Raw genomic sequence first — 19,886 nt, 5'->3', positions numbered from 1 at the left:
TCTCTGAGTCACAAGATGTGCTGTAAACTCAGGACCTTTTCGCAGGCCTGGATTTGGCCATCTGTAAGTATCAGAGCAAAATTACAGTGTTCCCAATAGTACTGCTAAGTATCAGGTCACAAAGTACACTTACAGCAGAAGGTCCTACAGCATCAGTCTCAGGCAGTCTGCCCAGGATAGGTAGATATGTCAGGTTCAGAGACAGGGCACTAAGGAGCAGCAGCAGCTGGAGGGAGCTTCAGGGGAAGAAGAGAAGCCTCCAAGGGGAGGCCAGCTCTTGCTTCAACTCTAATTCATTGTTATGGACTGCTAGTTCTTTACAGAGCAGTACATTGAGCCTTAGTCCCAATAGGATCAGTGCTATGGAGACCAGAGAATAATGCAGGCAGGAATAGAAGGATGCACACTTGTAGATTCAAAGAGAAGTAGATGGGAGTTTTCCACTGGAAGATATCATAGAAGAAGGGAGCTCGCAGAAGTGAGGTGGGAAAAACTATCTGGCTCACAAGAAGGCCTAGCAGTAAGGACAGCACGGAAGGAAACAGGGAGACTCCAGGAGAAGAAGAAGTGCACAGACACAGATGAAAGTTGCTTAGCTCTAGGGAGCTCCAAAGGGAAGCAACAGAGGAGTGCAAAGGAGAGGACAGAGTGGCAGAAACCTACAGCAATCACCATCATCTTCCCTTTGCAAGGGACTATGACTAGTATTCAGTTGCAAATGCTTGCTGTGCTGTTAGGTGACCTGCAAACAGTAGCAAAGGTGTGCACGCAGCTGAGAGCCACAAGCCAAAGGCAGATTCACAAGGCAGCTTAGAGAATGGATTAATTAAGATAAATCCACAGTGGGACAACCCATGCAATCTTCTGTCTGTTTGATCTACAGTGCCTTGCAGCCTGCAGCTCCTTTTAGGCAAAGGTGCAGGCCAGATGTTTGGGTCTCTTCATTGATTTACTAGTCTCAACACATTGGTGGGCAGCTCAGATGCGTCCTCATACTTCCCAAGACCTGAATGAGAGCAACCACCTGCTCCTGTCCTTGCTAGATAGCAAACCTCCATGTGGAGGAAGATTATACACTGCCAAAGGCAACTGTTATTTGTACATGCGGGAAGAAGTAGTGTGAAGTTGCAGTGGCCTGACCTGCGTTTTCCTGGTACCATAAGCAGCATGCAGGATCAGAGCACTGTTCAATCAGATACACTTCCTCTTGTGAAAAAGTATGGCTAATGATAGGGAAGGACAAGAAGAGGACATAGACAGAGCTCTGTTTGCAGGCATGCTCCACGGAGGATTTTGCACAGGTGTCTCTCAATTGAAACAGGAATAGTTTACATCGCAATTGGACAGGCCGCGTGAGACAGTAAAAAGGAGTGGCACTGCCTCGGTCAGCTAACTCTGGACATCTTTTCTATAACAACTGGAAAAAAATATAGCAGAGCTTTAGGGCTAACTTCATAGACAGAAGATTTGAACATGGATTGCCTTTCACCTCTGGAGCCCTTTGCAAGCAGGTATAGCACTGGCCATTTACAGGCTGACTAACTGAGGGGGAGGCTATGTGACAATCAGGCTTTACAAAATCAAAATTCAGGACTGCAAACACTGCTGAGGCAGAGGTTACTAGAGAAATAAAATAGCAGGACAAAGCTACCTTCCTTCATATATGACTAATGCTAATAAGAGCATAACAACAGAGAAACTGGGTTGCACCGAAGGGCTGCTAGCACAGAGCCCAGGCTCCCTCAGTGGCCTGTTGTGCATGGTGGGAGAAAGAGCTTAGGAAACAGGATTTATACAGAGTCATCCCTTCCTGAGTTGCGCCCTCCAAGCTTCTGGCAATCACTTTAGGGACTTTCTGAGCTGGAGGGTTCACCCAAACCATCACGTTAAGCAATGTAATTGTAATGTCTAAGATAATAAACCACCTAACCTCAGACTCCATCCGCTGAGCTCTAAGAGATGGAGCACACATTCCAGGATGAAAACCAGAAGAAACTTCACTCATAGCAAAGCTATGGTTTAATTTTTTGTCTTCTGGTGAGTTTTGCTTCTCAGAAATTCTTTAAAAAAAAGAAAGCATCAAGCCCACCAGCTTTCTGTCCTCCTTCCCCCCTTTAAAAAATACATAGCCTGCAAGTTTATTTAAAATGTAAATCAACCACATTGCCAGTGACAGATAACAAGGATAAACATTTATGCTAAGATGCATTTTTCTTATCTCCCAAGATTATTTTACTTGATATACTGAAAGCATGAAACAAAATTCAAGACGGATCATGTGAATAACCTCCTGTTTTCTGCTTGAATGGCAGACAGCTTGAGACATTTGCTGGTTTCTAACTTACCACTTTTCACATTCAGGCTGCCTTTTGCGGTGTCTTTCCCTAAAACGTTCTCTGCTTCGCAGCTGTACTCCCCAGCATCTTCCAGCTTCACCTTGTTGAACTGCAGTCTGGAAATCTTTCTGTTGAAAAGTACAGCAGACATTTCTTATTCAATTGCTAACCATCTTCATGAACTGATAAACATTCCTGACCTTGATATGTTGCCTGGTAGGTCACCCCATGTTGGGCAGATGGATGGTCTGACCTTGTAAGCTGAACAGGCTCAAGTCTCATCAGGATTTGGATGAGACCCTTCCCAGGAACAACAATCTCTGTGATTTCCTAAGGGATTTCTCCCTCTGAATCAGGACTGCTCTCAGCCTGATGATACCTAATCTCATTCTCCGACAGGCCACATGCAGAAAGTCTGAAAGTCTCATGAGGGTTTTGAACTCAGGAATTCCAGCACCCCAGAACACAGACTTTCTGCTCTGTACGAAGGTAACTTTAGTGATGAACAGTAGGCTCTGCCTGCAAGAAGGAGATGTGGAAATGAGCCACATATTCTGCACCTTTCTCTGCAAGGAGTGAAAGCAGTGTATCAGCTATGGGGTTCCTCACAGGCAGCAATTTGCAGTGCAGTACACTGGAATGCAAACACATGCTATGGCCATGAGGAGGAGGGGGAACTCATCATTTTCCAGTATGCAAATCAAAGCCCCATGACTTGACCTAAACAGCTAGCTTGTAACTTTATCCAGGCCAGTGATTAGGGCACTTTGTCTCCCCCCAATATGCACACTCCAGGGCAGTACAAACATGTGGGGGCTGAAATCCATATGATCATCTTATTGATATTGGCCAGAAGTATCTGGAAGCAGCAGAAGACGTTGTGAGTGATGAATGCCCATGTCAGCTTACAACCTGTGCTGCATGCTTAATGAGAATGGAAGCAGCTCTGTGGAAGAACAGTTCAGGTGCTGCAAGGAAAAAGAGTGTTGCCTTTCCCACATGGTAGGATTGATGTCTCATTCTCTGGGATGTCTCGCTGATAAATAGGCAAAAATCTTTTGTTAACTAATTCAACAGAGATACTTTGGGAGCCTTCAGCACACAGCAGCAGTCACTTATGAGACCATAGTGGAACTGCCATCCTGTATTCTCTTCTAGAGAGAATATCTTTCTCCACTTTGTACCCCAAGCTGCTGTCTCAGGTCTGTGTCATACAGTCACCATATTTAGGGTCTAGGGAACACTGACAGCTTTAGCAAGAGGTCCCAGGGGGCCTACATCACTGAAGGCAAATAAAATTCCTTTTATGTGGAAAATAATCATTAACTTTGGAAATATTTCCAATGTTACATGTGTCATCTGAAAAAGATTTTTCTAGGGGCTGTGCAAAGCATCATCTACCAATCCATAGGAAGTCCTTCACAGAAACACACTGACATTTTTTAACATCCTAATATGTTGCCTCTACTGAGAGCCAAGGCGTAAGTACACAGCATGAATATCTCACTAGTTATATTAGTAAATTAAAAGCACTTGGAGAGGACTTAGTACAGCTCTCAGGATACAGGCACTGCCCTGTTTTACAGGATGTGGTCAAGTGCTCAGTTGCACCAGTTTAGGCCCATGTGGAGCAATTTTTAAATGAATGTTGACAGTGAGCAAAGATCTCTTGAATCCCTCTAATCCTAGGTTTGCACTATTCTGCTGTGCAAAGACAGTTATTTTGGCCAACATGTTCAAACATGGGTACCTAAACAAGCAGGCTGATTCACAGAGGTACAAAGTTTCCTTGATTCTCAACACTGTAAATGTTTCTGCATTTTCTCAAGTCTCAGAGGGTCACCTGCAACACTACTGAGCATTGTGGTCCTTGCTGTTGTGACGCCTAGGAGTCCAGCAGCACCCAAGAGACAGCAAAGCATTTAAGGGCCTCCAGGGCCTGTTGCTGCCTGGTGGCAGTTGGGTGCTGCATCTTGGTAGGGAGGTGTTAGAGGTACCTGTACCTGATGAAGAAAGTTTACACTGTTAAGCTAGAGCAGCTGAGTCTAGGACCATGCTGCCCTCTCCTTCCGCAAAGATGGGTGTAGTAACACTTGACAGATAGGCAAGGCAGGCTCTTAGTACTACTGCATACAACCCCAACAAGACTGATCCCAGCAAAGCCATTAGTTTCTCTGAACTGTCTTAACCCTTATTAACAGAATATGCCATTTGTTTTCTAAACCACTGATATGCTATGCTATGCTATAGCTGCAAGGCATAACCAATGAGTAAGGCAGTACATACTGAAAGCAGCAAGACATGGGTTCCTGGGCAGCTTTGGAGAGTGAGGCTATAACTCAGAGTCTTCCAGAAAACACCACCCTTGCACACTGTAGTGCTTGGACATCTGCTAGTGCAGAACTGAAAGCGTTAATGAACATGCTGCCTTCAGCTTCCAGAGGATAGATATTCTAATGATTATTGGCTGCATTGTAATCTCATATGCACAGCACATTTCACCATGTGCAGTATCTGGAAAAACCCACTACAGCATTAGAATATCACCTGTGTACATGATCTTTTACAGACAAAGGCTTTTAAGTCCCAAAAATACAAATTAGTAAGTTATTACTGACACGAAAGGCTAATGAAAGGGAGCATGCTTGACAGTTTCATCTCCAAGAACAGAGTAAGAGACATTTGGTCTTTTACCTGAACTGGAGCAGAATGTAAGCAGAATAAAAAGCAATGCTCTTATTTATAGAACATCAACGTCAAGGTGAAACCAAAAAGGCTTATTTTGTTTTAATGCACAGGACTGTCACACTGTCAAAACAGCTTGTTTTTATTTTCTATCACAGTTCATGAAATTCTCCTAGGTTTTTTTTTAGCAAGAACCCCTTGAAAAATCAAGAGGTTTTTTCTTGCTTTTCATACACCATTCCCAGATCAGTGTAGTTCCTCCTGGTCTCAATACTGTTCTGTATAATTTCAGGTCACAGACTTGGAGGAGAGAGATGAAGGATACAGAGGAAGATGAGTTTTGATGCAGACCATAGCCACAGTAATGGGAATTTCCCTATTCCAAATAGCACTGAAACAGCCAGACAAATACCTTGTTTCACAGCATTAGTTGTGTACCTTTTAATTCACATAGATAATGCCTGTGCACTAGAAGAACTGTGGACAGATCTAACAGAGATTCTACTGATGACCAGTCTACTTCTAGTTCTGTATTACTACCTTCAATTTTAGCCTGGAGAAGAGAAGACTGAGAGGGGACCTTATCAATATACACAAATATTTTAAAGGAGGGTGTCAAGAGGAGACAGACTATTTTCAGTGGTGCCCAGCGACAGGATGAGAGGCAATGGGCACAAACTGAAACACAGGAAGTCCCATCTGAATATAAGGAAAAACTTTTTTACAGTGAGGGTGACAGAGCACTGGAACAGGTTTCTCAGAGAGGTTGTGGAGTCTCCTTCTATGGAGATACTCAAAACCCGCCTGGGCGCGGTCCTGTGCAATATGCTCTAGGTGACCCTGCTTGAGCAGGGGAGTTGGACGCGATGATCTCCAGCGGTCCCTTCCAATGTCAACCATTCTGTGTGATTCTGTGAAGTGCATCTGAAATACTGCAAAACTGCTTATGAAATTGATATTTCAGTTTATTCCTCCTACTTTCCCCAAGGGCAGATACTATGTCCATTTAAGGGCTGAGGTATGCTTTTAAAGTAATATCAAGCAGTAGCATTATGGGGAATTATGTCACGCACAAGAGTTTTGTATCAGGTCCCCTGCTGCTTTTCTGGACAGCATGTTTCTTTGGGGACACTAGCCCCTGGGAAAGCCCTGCCTTGTGCATTCACAAGGGTGCCTGGCTGTCAGACAATGCCATTCTTCTGGAGGAAGGCACTGCCCCACGCTGTTTGCTCAGTGAAAGGGCCAGGTTCACTGACAGATCCCATCATTTCACTGTAGTGCAACTTTGTTGACATATCTTTACTCCAGGGGAAAATCTTCCCCATTGTATTTTCTGACCCTCAGCCCATATGACTTAGCCACGCATTAATTATCTCCTGTGGTGCCAGTGGAGAAGTAAGCCATGGTGAATATGCTGGCTGCAAACTCTGGGGGATAGGATTCACAAGGAGACCTTCAGCCTGGCCAGAAGAGGCTTCCCCAAAATGCCTTTCCAGCCAAGAGAAAGAGTTCCTCAGAGGACAGTTTGTAGTGATGAGTAAATCACCCTCTGGAGTGCCAGTCTCTGGACTACAATGGGAAAAGAGGGACAAGACACAAAGATCCTGGCATATTCTGGCCCAGAAGGGTGGCCTCATCTGCTATAATTTAAGCATCTCAAAGTAGGATGTTTAAATCTAAGCTCAGGCCCTGCAGCCTTCTGTATAGCCAGAGGAAAGAAACAGGCACTTTATCTCAGCCCAGGAGGAACTTTTCATGACAGGACTGATGTTCTCATCAGCACTTTGGTCAAGTCTGAGTCATTTTTCTCCTCTTCCTACTTCTAAATGGAAATAGGACCTTCTCCCTAGATCATCTCCTCTCAAAGCCATTCATCCCAGAGTGGGTGAGCAGGAAAGCAGCTGCCACTCTCTGCCTCAGAGATACCTCCATTTCACTGAGTCGTCAGTGATCCCTATATGAGCTCAACTACTTCAGCATCTTTCAAGACAAAAATAACTCTAGGAGTATTATTATTGTAATATTTTATTAGTCTTCTAAAAATAGGGTAGCTAATACATAAAGAATAAAGAAATGAAGGAATTAGCTAAAGAAGAGAATTTGAAGACTAGACCATATGTCCCCCTAAATTAGCTATGAAGATCATTGTATATATTAAACACACCTGAGATCCTAGGAAAAGGAAATTCCCAAACATGACCCTTGCAAAGGACACACTCAATAAACTGCTGTGGTTACATATTAACTCCATTCCTCTATGTTTGAACAGAGAGCCAACACCAATATTGCAGAGAGCAGAAAGGCCAGCACTGCAGCATGCGTAATGTTTGCACTCCCGCCAAAGATTTAATTGGTGCCTATGTGTTGTACTGGCACTCTGCATGATGATGAGTTTGTCCTGAGAGAGCAGGTTAATGATGAAGATTCAGAATAGCCAGTTCTTTAGTTTACAGTCAAGTATTGTCTGACAACTGTCAGAAATCAAGCAGTTCCATTACTTGGAGCAGGGGCTCTCAGTGCCTAGGCCTTGGAGAACACATTCCCCTTCCCCAGCATGCAGTAGGATAAATCAAGCAGAAGAGATCATTGCAATGCAAAGCACAGAGTGCAGATGGCCATGGGAAAGCACCCATGCTAGGAAGGGGGAAAGTGGCAGCCAGGATCGTCTTCTCCCTGTACAGTGAGACAGGAATCACCCCAGACTCTTTCCTACTCTGCAGTTACAGAGCAACACAACAGAACTGGGCAAGCTGGCAATGCCTTGCAGTGCTTAAGAACAACACACAGCCGCATGGCCCTGCTTTGGCTGCTATGAACTCTAGGGCATGAGCTGGCTAGCTCATGATTAGCTACATAAACAGCAAATGGAAAAGAAAGAAAAGAAAAGAAAAACTCTCAATCAAAGCAATTGAATAACAGAGGAAAGAATAAGAAGGGTCAGATTTTTCAGCTCAGTCACCATCCCTGCTGCGTGGGTGAAGTCCTCCTTTCTCCTCCCCTTACACCATCGTCTGCCCCACTCAGTGTTTGACCTGCTGGGACAGTAGGAGAGGCAGGCAGGGGAGACAGCTAATGTCCTTGTGGGTGCCCGTGACAGGATCAGGCATGCCCTGACTCCCTCTGCCTGCTCTGTCCTACCCCTGTCCCCCCACATTAAAGTACTGTTCTAACCTGAAAAGCAGATTTGCTCAGCAGTGCTGTTCTCTCTCTGTGCCCAGTCTTGAGACAGGCTGATTTTAAAAGGAAGACTCGACCAGTCCTCACTCTGCAGAGCTGACACTGACGCTGGTCTGAGAGGAAGAGCTAGAGTCCTGGGTCACGCAGCGTCAACAAAAGGGGAAAAGATCAATAAGTACATTCCAAAGAGCAGGGTCACTTGTGCAACCCCCCTGCATCCTCAAATTCTGCCCTTGGCTGCATCTCGGAATTGCCATGGATATTCCTGTGATGAGAAGATGTGGAGTGACAGAAGCAGTGTAAGGCAACCGCACACCTTTCCCTAGGGTGGACTTTGTGGCCTGTCTGTTGAGAGGCAAACCTCCACGTGCTGCTGTCCTCTGTGCCTAAGAAGTCTGTGGCAACTGCCAGGGTGTGAAAGCAATAAATGTGCAATGGCTGAGTTTTGGGTTTCAGGCTGATGCACAGACCTGTTATCAGAGCAGGTTCCCTTGTGTTACTTCTCCTGGAATTCAAGGCAATTGATCCATCCCATGAATGTTTTGAAGGATTTTGCTCAAATCCCAATGCCAGGATTTGAATACCTCTGAAAAAAAAAGAAGATCCTGGAGCAGTATTCTGAGGCAGGCTCAGCGTAGGGTCTGTCTCTGTTTATTATATCTCACAGCACCATGTCAGGATCTTTTCCAGAGCCAGGGGCCTCACAATACCCAAACTGGAAAAGATACCTCTCTGTCCCCAAAAGTAGATGATCTAAATATAGGTGGAAGCTGTATCATGATATATTCCGTATCAGATGGAAGATGATAGGATGGGCAAATCAGAGGTAGGAACAAAACTTCAGATATTGAGAGAAGGGGTGAAGAAGGCTGGGAAGGACCTTGAAAGCAAAACCAAGTAGTTTAAAAAGAATCAGGGGAGGGAAAAAAGGGAGGTACCATGCTAAAATCAGTGGGCTGTGGGGAACCTGTGTGGAGCAGCACTGGAATGGAGATGAGCAGAACCAGGCTGCAAATATTCAGATTAGGGAAAAACATTTGTGTGAAAAGATACATAGGGCTTGACAACTTCAGGAGGGCAGAGAGCCATCCTTCCAAAACCTCTGCAAAAGGTATCACCATATTATTACACAGGGTTGTGTAAGCGATTGAGTTACAGTTCTGAGGCTCTTTTCTGAGCACAAAGTCTTTGGGATGCAATTCAGGTCTTTTTTTTTTTTCCTGAGTCTTTTTTTCCTGCAGCTGTTGAGTGTGTGTTGCAGATCCTTGCTTGTGCCTGATCCGTGAAAGGTAGAGGGACTTGCTAAATTCTTGACTGTAGGTATGCAATTCACTGTCCCAGATGAACTGCCTGCACATCTCAGCCCTGGCCCCAGCCCTCCTCCCCTAAGTGCTAGGTAAAGCATTTTAAGTTAAACTGTAATGAATGTGATTTTAGCTCATGTCTCAACAAGAGTGCTTCAAGCTAATCTGTGACATTTTGCAACTGCAGTGGGCTAAGGTCTATAGGGAGAGGAAATATCTTTTATTTGACCAGCTAACTTCACTGAAAAAAAAACCCAGACAATTTTAGGCATATAAACCTCCTTCCATGGCTAAGTTTGCACACATCATCAGTTAAAGCAGCTTAGTATCTGGCCATAACTTGTCAGCCACTGTAACTCAGTTGTGTTTGATCAAATGCCCATTCCCTGAATCTCTAAGGAGCCCCAACTTGCAAGCTTTGTGGGTTGTTCTAGCTCAAGACCCAACTGGTTGTGCTTTCAGTTCTCAAGTTCCCTGGTTCAGTCCCAGGTGTGCTGGCCAAAATGCTGTCCATCATCTTCTTAAAAACAAACAGACAAACAAAGGAGATGCTGTCTTCCACATCCCCCTCCAAAAAAGTGCCTTCAGCAGCTAAAACCAAACCCCAAATATCGGAGACTTATAATGACATCATGAGAGTCAGCAAGACAGAAGCTTCCCTGGTGATTATAACAACACCGGTGCTTGAGAAGAGTCTTAGCTTCAAGGCATCTGGAATTGGTCTTGCAAGATCCATTGTCAAGTGAGCTTTTTCCTTTGTTTAAAAATGTCAGCCTGAAGACCCCTGCCAGAGTGGTGGTATGGCCTGCTTGGGTTCACTCTGGCTCCCACAAGGCTTCAACAGTTCTCTGCCCCTCCTTGTCTCCAGGCTTAATTAGGAAATCATTTATCTTTATTGGCACTCTCTTTCCCCTGCTGCTTTGGCATTATTATTTTTTTGCCTTCATCCCAAAGCAGTGAGCTGTACAAGGAAGACCACAGCCCCATTCATTGTGGGTGGGGAATAATCTACAGCAGGGAGCTCTACAAGGAAGACCCCAGCAATGAGTCTGCCTCAACTGGCATTGCCTAAGGGACTACTCTACAGAAACAGGAGAGGAGGGCATCCCTTGGCTCCACTTACAGGCTAACAATAGGGATTCCTGGTGATACCGAAAGTAGGGCAGTACTCCCAAGGGAGGTTATATGGTCAGCCTGTCCCAAACTGAACTGCCAACCCTCTCCAACCTAATGATATGCCTATTTCATCATCCCAGTGATCTCCCTTGGTTAGAAAACATGCAAAGAAAAGTGGCTGTATAAACAGCCACAGCTAGGAGACCACCAGGCCCTTGGACTCCCTCTGACTTCAGTTGACAATCTATACGTCTAAGGGCTGAGCACGGAACAAGTAACAACCTATGGCAGGGTAGGTTCCCAACACTTCAGCAAACGGAAACTCCCTGACTTTCTCCATAGTTGTCATTTGACCATTTGCCAGGACAGTCAGAGATTCAAACTCAGCCTTAACTTCTTGGGATCCAGTAGCCTAGATCAGATCTCAGATGCACTCAGCAGAAAATAGTATCTCTCTGGCAACTGAGAGGGAGAGTTGCTCGCTTCACTGTGCTTTCACTACTGTGTATATTTCTTTCTGGGTAATTTCTCTACGTCTCCAACAACTGTATTTTATTTAAATTGAGCAGGAGATAAAACTCCAGCCAATAATTTCTTCCACCTTGAACAGAAGTTTCCTTTCTGTGTAAGCCAGGCTTGCCCCAGCCTGTTCCTAATTACAGAGGGAACATGCAGTTCAGAAAGGAGGAATCAGAATTTTTCCCTCCCTCCAGCAAATACTCGTTGAAAAAATGACTGCCTTGCCTTGTATGGGAAGTTGTGCAGGTAAGTTTGAAAAAAGAGGAAATATGATTGATGGAAAACCTGAAGAGCTGATATGCACAAAACTGATCCTCTCCTCCTTACAACATACACTTCCCTTATTTTCCAAGAGATCTCCAATTCTAGGAAGTCCAAGAGGATCAGATAAAAATATTGGTCATATCAGGGCAAAAAGGGGCTTCATCACCCCTTTTTTAGCCAGAGATTTCAAGATTTTTAAAATATATGGGGCAGTCTCCATTCTACAGGAAAGAAACTGAGGCACAGAGCAGAAGAGTCACAGACGGCAGCTGCATGCTTCTTGTCCCCTGTACTAATCCTCTGCATTTTGCCTGAGGATTGCAGGGATGTAAACGAAGAGTTGGAAAGTGTCAGCTTTGCTGAGGGCTGACAGGGCCAAAGGAAATACTACGGACAACACCTCCATATCCTGGCAGGGCTCATTCTACCTGGCTCCAGCAGGCAACTCTAATATGTCTTTGGATCAAACTTTTAAAGAAATGATCTTGTGCACCTAAGCAGGTGCTGTAGAGTCTGTGACGCTTTTTCCCATGTGTGCTTTCCCAGTGAAAGTCCCTTGCCAATACCCTGCCTCAGTTCTAGCCCTTTGGAAATCTCACTTTATTCAGGACAGAGGATTATCTGGAGATCAACGTTATCTCTAAGTGAAGCCAGGTACATAAACCCTGCTACTCTTGAATTAATCATCATCTAGTAAGACCTTCTTCCTAAGTTTAATAGTTTAGGATGCCTCTCCTTTGCTGGAGTCCTAACTTACTGGAGTTCCTCCAGTAACAGCCCTGCTAGCTGCTTAACAGAGATACACCAAGTTATTCCCTCAGTCCTCAGCCTGCATTAGCACAGAGCAATTTTTAATCTGCCTTTTTGCTTGCAGCCAAGTCTACAAGGAGGCAGTTCAGATCACAGCAAGCACTCTGCCCTCAAGGTATTTTCAAGTAGTGAGACCTAGCAAACTCTGTGGAGAGCCTAAAGCTAAGAATCCAGACTGGGTATATATGTACCGTTACTCATCCAAATCTGCCTGGAGAAATGGTCCTGCACTATGGTTTGCTCAACAATGGGCAAAGGCTTATTGTCTCAGGGCAAGAGGCTGGCTGGACAGCTGCTTGAGCCCAGCCTCAGTGGCCAGGTCTCTGCTCTGTATAGGCAACGTGCCTGTTCAGTGGCATGTTTTAACAGAAGTAGAGCGCAGAGGCAGGGACGGGAAGTGATTCTGGGGGGCAGACCAACAGGGACACTTTGGGGCTAGCACCTTTGCTGCTGAGAAGGCCTCAGACACCGGAGGAGACAGGTGCTCAGCTTTCTTTAAAATGTTTATCCTTGGGCTTATTTTGCCAGCAGGAAGCACTTCTAGCATGCAACATGTTTTTGGCCTGTCACTAGTGGGCTGTGAGCCAACATGTTGCCATGGAAACTAGTAAATGCAAAATTATGACTTGACAGCAGTGTCCTGAGGAAAGAGGATCAACCTTCTTCCATATGTTTGTGTCCCTGCTCCAGGGATTGTGTGTCCCCTCTCCATCCCAGCCACACTGTGGGGGGGGGGATGCCATATTGTTACAGCTTAATATTGGACAGGAGGTGCCCCAGAGGCAAGGAAGAGCCTGTGAGCTCAGGGAGCATAGCAGAGTAATGCTACAAGAGAAGCTGCTGGCAAGAGCCAGGATCCCTCCCCAGGGAGGTTTCGTGGGTGCTTGAGTCATGGTTGATTGCTTTCTGGATCCAAGAGCAACAAGGCCATAAGACATCTTGCAGAGACCCCAGTGGTAGCGAACTCAGAGGCCCACACGCCGCCTGCCTGCAGCAATGCAGCATCTGCGCAGGATGGTTCTGCCCGTTTTCCATACCAGGCTGCAGCAGGTGATACACATACCTCCTTCAGGGCATCCTTGCTTCAAATCCTCATTGGCAAAGCAGAACCAAGTCAGACTAGGGCCATGACATTAACAAGGGCCACAGAGATACTTTGGAGAACAAAGCAAAGGGGTAAACACATTTCTGCCCTCCCTCTGTTGTCTATGAGCCTAGACAGCCTTTCCTGAGCAGACAGCATCCACTAGCTACAATTCAGTCATCATGGCTCTGCTGATGTTTTTAGCCTAAACTTTCTACTGACAACCTCTCTGCCTTGTCCCAAAACTGTCACTAATCTTTCTGCACTTATTACAAAGGAGGATAACCATTTTGAGAGTGACATTGAAATGAAAACCAACTCCATTCTCCATAACAAGAAGAGATGAGCTTTTTTTTCACACACTCAGCCATAACATATGCTAGCAAAGAATTAGTTTAAAGATTGCCAAAGTAACAGACAGTTGCAGGCTGTTTTTGTTACTGCCTAGGTGAAGATATATGAATTTAGGCATAGTCACAATTGTGTAATAATTTTAAAATATAACATATATAAGTATTTGGTCTTGAAAAATATCAGCATGGATCAATTTAAATTAACTTCCAGTGAGACCCTCTCTTCCCTGGTTCCTGTCTCTGGTAAGATCTCTGCAGCTATATCCCAATCCCTGGTTAGTTGTTTGGTTTTGCAGCATTAGACACAAAGAAACGGTCAAGGAAAATATCTTCCTCTGAATACTTCCATTTACTTGCCATCTTAGATAAGTTGTCATTTTCAGCTATGGCCTACTGTCGGGCCTAGTCATGGAGCTTCCCAAATGGACAACTGTTTATTGATACACCTAACTTTCTCAACCATTTTTCTAAAGCAAACTATTTCACTAAAGAAGGTGGTGATGTTGTCTCTAAAACACAGACTGAACTGACTCCCCAGGATACACCATATATTACAAGTGCAATCTAATGATATCTGTTAAATGAGGAGAGTCCCATCCTACAAACTTGATGTCTGTCCTGGGCCCTCCTTGCTCCTCTCTGTCCACCCACTGTATGGGAAACTGGGTTTGGCAGCTCTGGAGAAACAGTGCATGAATCTCTCTCAGTCACCTGAGGATACTAAATAGCCTGCTTTTGCCCTGTGACTTCAAGAAAACATTTCAGGAGAGTTTAGCAGTGACTCAGAAAGCACAGCACCACCTCTAGCGACATGGGAACTTTGTGGGCGATGCTCCCTAGCACCTGGGCATTCAGCATTAGATAACCATTATCCATGCTCTCTGTGTAGCATACTTACTTGCCATTCCCATATTTGATCCGGATGTCTTTGCTTTTCTTCAGCTCCTTACCATCTTTAAACCATTTGTAGGAGGGCTGAGGGTTGCCAGCAGTTGCCTCACATTTCAGTGAAATCTTTTCACCAACGTGAACATTTGGGCTCTTCAGTTTCTTCAGTTTGGGAGGGACAGCTACAAAGAGAGAAATCAGACGATGTGAAACCTGCCTCTTTCAGAGGTTGTACATAGGCAATGTGAGCCCACGGAGCCCCCTCCCTTGAAAAACATGTGTGGGCTGCCTCCACTGCCGAGCAAATGCTGGGCAACAGTGAGAGAGGGTCTGTTCAGCTACCCCAGGTCTTACCAGCACAGGCAGGGAAGGAGGGCAGAGGCAGAAACATCTGAGCAGGGAAAGGAGGGAGGCCCCAGGGTCTGGCTTGCTCTTTTATCTGCTGCACATTGCCAGACGACTGCTCAGCAGCTCCCCTTGCGCAGGCAGGCCCTGTGCATCTGCTGCTAAAGCAGGGGTTTGCTCTGCTCTCCGGAGCTCCCAAGCCAGGCTGGGGCCAGGGCTGCTGGAGCTCAAGCTCTCTGGAGATTAATTTTCTCTCCGTCCTGTCATTGCTGCCTATGATTACCAGCATCTCCTTTACCTCTGTCGCTGCTGACCAACATGCTGCCAATCCCACAGCCCCCACCAATCACAGCCAGAGCGTTTCGCTACAGAGGGAGAAGAGACCGACCACAGGAAGTTGTTCCTTCTCCTTCCAGCTATGTGCGCTGTGGATGCTTCTGTGCCTGCCTATACGAGCCAGGCACTCACTCTATACCACCTCACACTGCTGAGAGGAGTGAAACACCCTCAGGGAGGAAAAGCTGCTAAGACAGAAGGTCATTCAGCGTGACAGCATCAGCAGCAAAGCAACAGCCACCCAGAGGGGCTGAAATGAAAATCTACACGTGTAAAGGATGAGGAAGGAGGGACAGCAATTCTTCGGGTCACAGTTAGAAATGTGAAAGAATAAAGCCCTTTAAAAAGGTCTTAGGAACACCAACGACAGTCGGGTCATCAGTCCTAGTCTGAAACATGGCAGGTGACCTTTCCTGGATGTTTCAGAGATGATTTTACCGTGCACTTGGAACATCAGGCAGGAGAGAGAGAGTCTGCTTATCAGTCCCTGCCAAGCTTTCTAATATACCTGACATGCAAAGATTATCAGGCTTGCAATTTTTCTTTCAGCTGACAGATCTGCATTCTTCCAGTTCTCCTTTTCATTCTCAGATCTAACCTTAAAAAAGAAAACAGTAAGTTCTAGGTTTTGCCTTAAGAATATTGGTAATAATGGTTTCCACTTGTCTAAGATGTGTTACAGATAAAGTATTTCCTCTGCCTAATATGCACTGGCTGTCTTTTAATTGCTTAGTGCATTCTGATCTTGTGATATGGGACAGCAATAAAAGGAGGAGGAACCGGACAGGTTTCATTAGCGCAATCGCTATTTTATAGACCTTTGTATTTCTCCTCTCATTCTTCTTGCCAAGCTAAATAATCGTAGGTTGGTTTTATTTAAAGACTGTTTTCACTGAAGGTGATCTTACACAAAAGAAATAAAAAGCACAGCAATCATCGGGCATATGCTCACTTGGCAGGAAACTCTGACAACTCTCGTATTCCCTTGTTTTATGTGTGAGGGGATCAAAAGCTAAATTGTTCTTAATCAAAAAGATATAAACATGGACAGAAATGAAACAGTTCAGGGTAATAGGAATTAGCTGGGCAAAGCTAACAGTGACTGAATGACAAACCCGGAGACTTCTGTGATCATGAGATGAGGAGTGCTCAGCAGTGCCTGACAGGGTAACATGGCAGATCTGGTCCTCAGCACCCCCAACCTTCATCTGGCCCTAAGCTACATGGCTACCCTGGCATCAAGGCACAGAAGCCAACAAGATCCAGAAGATCCAGAAGCAAAGGAAACATGTTTAGTACACTAAGGAAGAGAGAACAAATCACACCAAATATTTTTCCCTACTGTAATTTCTGCACACCCATGCCTGCTGCAGGCTCCCTAGACACCTGTGCCACTGACAACAGGATAGGGATGGCTGGACATGTGGTAACGGGGCAAGGAGAGCACAAAAATTAGACACCTACAGACAATCACTTCAGGCTATGCACTGAAGGCTTGTACTGTTTCTCAGGTCATTGTGCCTTGTCACAGAGCAAGAGACTCCAGAACAAAAATGTCTTCAGTTTTTCCTAAATTTTAGGTTTCTGAAAATCCAAGGTGCCCTGGGTTTAGCAAAGCCAACATCCCTGATCTTTGCTTGGCAATGGGTCACCCAAAAGAGCGAGAAGGCAATGAATGGAGAATAGATCTTGTCTCTTCTCAGAACACCATGCACAGAGAGCCTGGAAGGTAAACAGGACCTTGCTTTTATAGCGGTCATCTAGGGGAATAGAAAAATAGACTCTGTCAAATATTTATTCTGTGTGAATGTGTGTGGGTTGGCTTCTATTGTACACTAAGGTCATTCTGTACCATTTCAACAGCATACATATTCCTTAAATATGGGGAAGGTCGCGACCTTGGCACTGGTGCATCTGCTTCATATTATTTCTAGGCTTGTGGTCTGCAGCAGTATGAAGCAGGCAGCATGGCCTGGGAGAAAGATCTGCCAGCCCTGCCCCTCTCCACAGAAAATGCTGGAAAGAGCAGTCCAAAGCCCAGAAACCTTGAGATCACTGAAGGACAGGGCCAAGGACAAGCAAGAAACCTCCCAAGAGATCTCTCTTCTCCAGTACCCCCACCACCTCTGTGAACCATATTTCATTCAACCCCGTGCAAGCCTCTCTTCCACTTTGGTGGAAGCCACCAGTGATAACTCACACCATGTTAATAAATAGGCAGGCCCAGAGTGACTTACAGCAGACTTGGCAGAGACAGAGCTGACACTGCTGTAAGAATCACACAGGGCAGGGGCTGGCATCGCACCCCCTCCAACAAAGAGAGTCTCACCTGCAAAAAGGAAGGAGAACATGTTTTCTTTCCAGTTTGCCTATCTTCAGCTGCCTTATTACAGTAAGGAAAGGAACTTAGAGCATGCATTCAGCTTGCAAGCCACACTTAATGGACTGTAATTCCCCTGTTGAATCAGATGAGCCAGTTAAAGGCAAATCCAGTCCAGAAATATTTTGGACCATGTCTGCAAAAAGCGCTACATGCACAGGCACACAGCCGAGTTCACCAAGTCCCAGCACATCTGTGTGTGCCTCAGTGCAGCAGTGTGGCTTGTGCTTTGACAGCTACACAGGGGCATGGAAAGAGGAAGCAGAGTCCTCAAGTCTGGGGATGCAGCCATCCAAGTGCTTCCAGAGCCATGCACAGGCTGCTCCATTCAAAAGGGAAGCAGTGCTGCCAGCATGGAAGGCCGGCCTTGTGCTTTTGGTCTCCTGGATGTCTTGCTTGTGGCTGTAGGCTCTCTCTTAATAATTTCTGCACCTTTAATAAAATACTGAACTCCTCATTCAGAGTCATTTAACCAATGATACGTCTGCCACACGCCAGCCAACGTCCTTCCACTGATTTTTTTATCCTTATTGCTTAAACTGCAGCCCTTATTTCTAGCCTGAATTTCCTCAACTTTGGCTTCCAGCCAGCAGACCTCTGTCTTTCTCTGGTAAATGGGAGTCCCATCTAGCAATCAGAAACCTATTCCCTTTTTAGGTACTTGTAAACGCTGAATGAATCACCTTTCAACCTTCTCCACCAGTAAAACTAAGGTAGCTTGAGAGACCAAAGCAGCATGCTTAGCACTACCACTGGAATATGTCAAAGACAACGTTTTAAATTTTGGTTCATTTCTAGCTTTAACATCAACCCATTTCCTATCTTTTCCCCAGCCAAAACACAGAGTCAAAGCTCAGAAAGTCCCAAGCACAGTGCAAGTAGATGTGAAGATTTTAAAAATGCTCCCTTTCCTTAGTGCTCTGAACATTTGGGCTCATTTTATCTCCTCCCAACCAGGCACCTTTTCAAACATACTGAGAAAGTTCAATCACCAGCTTCACACATATCAAAACAACATACTGTCCCTGGCAAACAGTCTCAGCTAGATATCAAGGAGGTCCAGATCCAGTTTCCCCACTTTCCCACCAGCTCCTTCCTTCCCAGCCTTTTCCATGCAGTTAATGCTGCTCAAATGCAGCCAGTGCAGCTTTTGTTAGGGCTAAAACACTGACCTTGGCCCAGCCTCCAAGCTACATTAATAGTGCTGCCTTCTTTTAGCCCAAATCATCTCATCCATCTGGTACAGGCCCAAGTTTCATTTTGACACCTCATTATTTGAGTTTCATGATTCTGGTCTGCCATCTCATGGTCTCCTCCATACCTAAGTTAGCAACACACCCTGCTGAATCACTACATCTGGGTTCATGAATATCAGGAGGGTTTTTTTGACTGTACTTATGTGACTGTATCTACAGGTAGCTTCAGACAATTATTTGGGACCCATACCTGTGGTCATCTTTCAATCCTGTCAATCCCTCTTCTATCAGAATTCAAATCTCCTCTTCATACAGGTGAAGTCCTGCTAGCTTCATGAAGACCAAGGTATTAGATAGGAGCAATAATACAAGGTGTCAGGACAGCAGCAATAATACAATGAGGCACCCCAGGCAATTTTTCTAAGATGTGACTGCATGAAGTGTATGGAATACTGCAGAAAGGAAAGTTTAATTCTGGCAGAGATGAAACTAAGAATAAATAAGGATTTTCTACAGGTTTTGCCCACTCCAAAAAACCCAAGCAACCATTAGATCCCAGCCTAAGGTAGTTGTTTAGGCCACAAGAGCTAAGTTGATCCTAAAATGTACTGGGCCCCAGATCAGCTAATGGACACAATTCTCTAACTCATTTCAAATTTCATGTTCCATTAAGAGGTCTTCGCAGTAGAGGTGTGCCTTTTAACAGCAGTCCTGGCATCTACTGCTAAGTTACCACCTTCTTATGGAGAGGAGAGGGTTAGTAAATTCTAGAAACTGAGCCTTGAATTATTCCATATGAGTTGCTTAAATACCCACCTTACAAGGGCTTACATACACACACCGCTTTAATTAATTCACTCCTGATTACATTTGATATTACCTTGAAGTGCCTTGATGATAACAACATCTCTTTTATTTTCGGTACCTAAAGTATGCCTGAAAGCACCTTTGAGCCTGAACTCAAAACATAATGAATCATAAATGGGCAGAGTGCCCAAATAAAGTCCAACAATGGAACAGTAACAAAACCAGATCCCACTCACAAAGTGTCATATATAAACAACCCCTCAGCAGCATAAAGCAGAAGCAAGTA

General features: G+C 45.0%; 1 protein-coding gene across 3 annotated transcripts in view; it reads right to left on the bottom strand.

Moving 5' to 3' along the window:
• The window catches only part of NRG2 (neuregulin 2), a 175,408-nt gene that overhangs the window by 53,910 nt on the left and 101,612 nt on the right, over positions 1-19,886 (bottom strand). For 2 of the 3 annotated variants that reach the window (XM_064520722.1, XM_064520723.1), the window contains exons 2-3: positions 14,547-14,718; positions 2,346-2,464 (exon numbers count right to left, since the gene is read on the bottom strand). In XM_064520722.1, coding sequence (XP_064376792.1) covers positions 2,346-2,464; positions 14,547-14,718 — 291 coding nt within the window. Of the gene's footprint in view, positions 1-2,345; positions 2,465-14,546; positions 14,719-14,890; positions 14,962-19,886 lie in introns of those variants that run through there. The other variant, XM_064520724.1, reaches the window with a different exon arrangement.

This window comes from Dromaius novaehollandiae, chromosome 15 (assembly GCF_036370855.1).
Source record: "Dromaius novaehollandiae isolate bDroNov1 chromosome 15, bDroNov1.hap1, whole genome shotgun sequence".
NCBI classification, from domain to species: domain Eukaryota; kingdom Metazoa; phylum Chordata; class Aves; order Casuariiformes; family Dromaiidae; genus Dromaius; species Dromaius novaehollandiae.
This window is presented reverse-complemented; position numbering and strand designations above follow the sequence as displayed.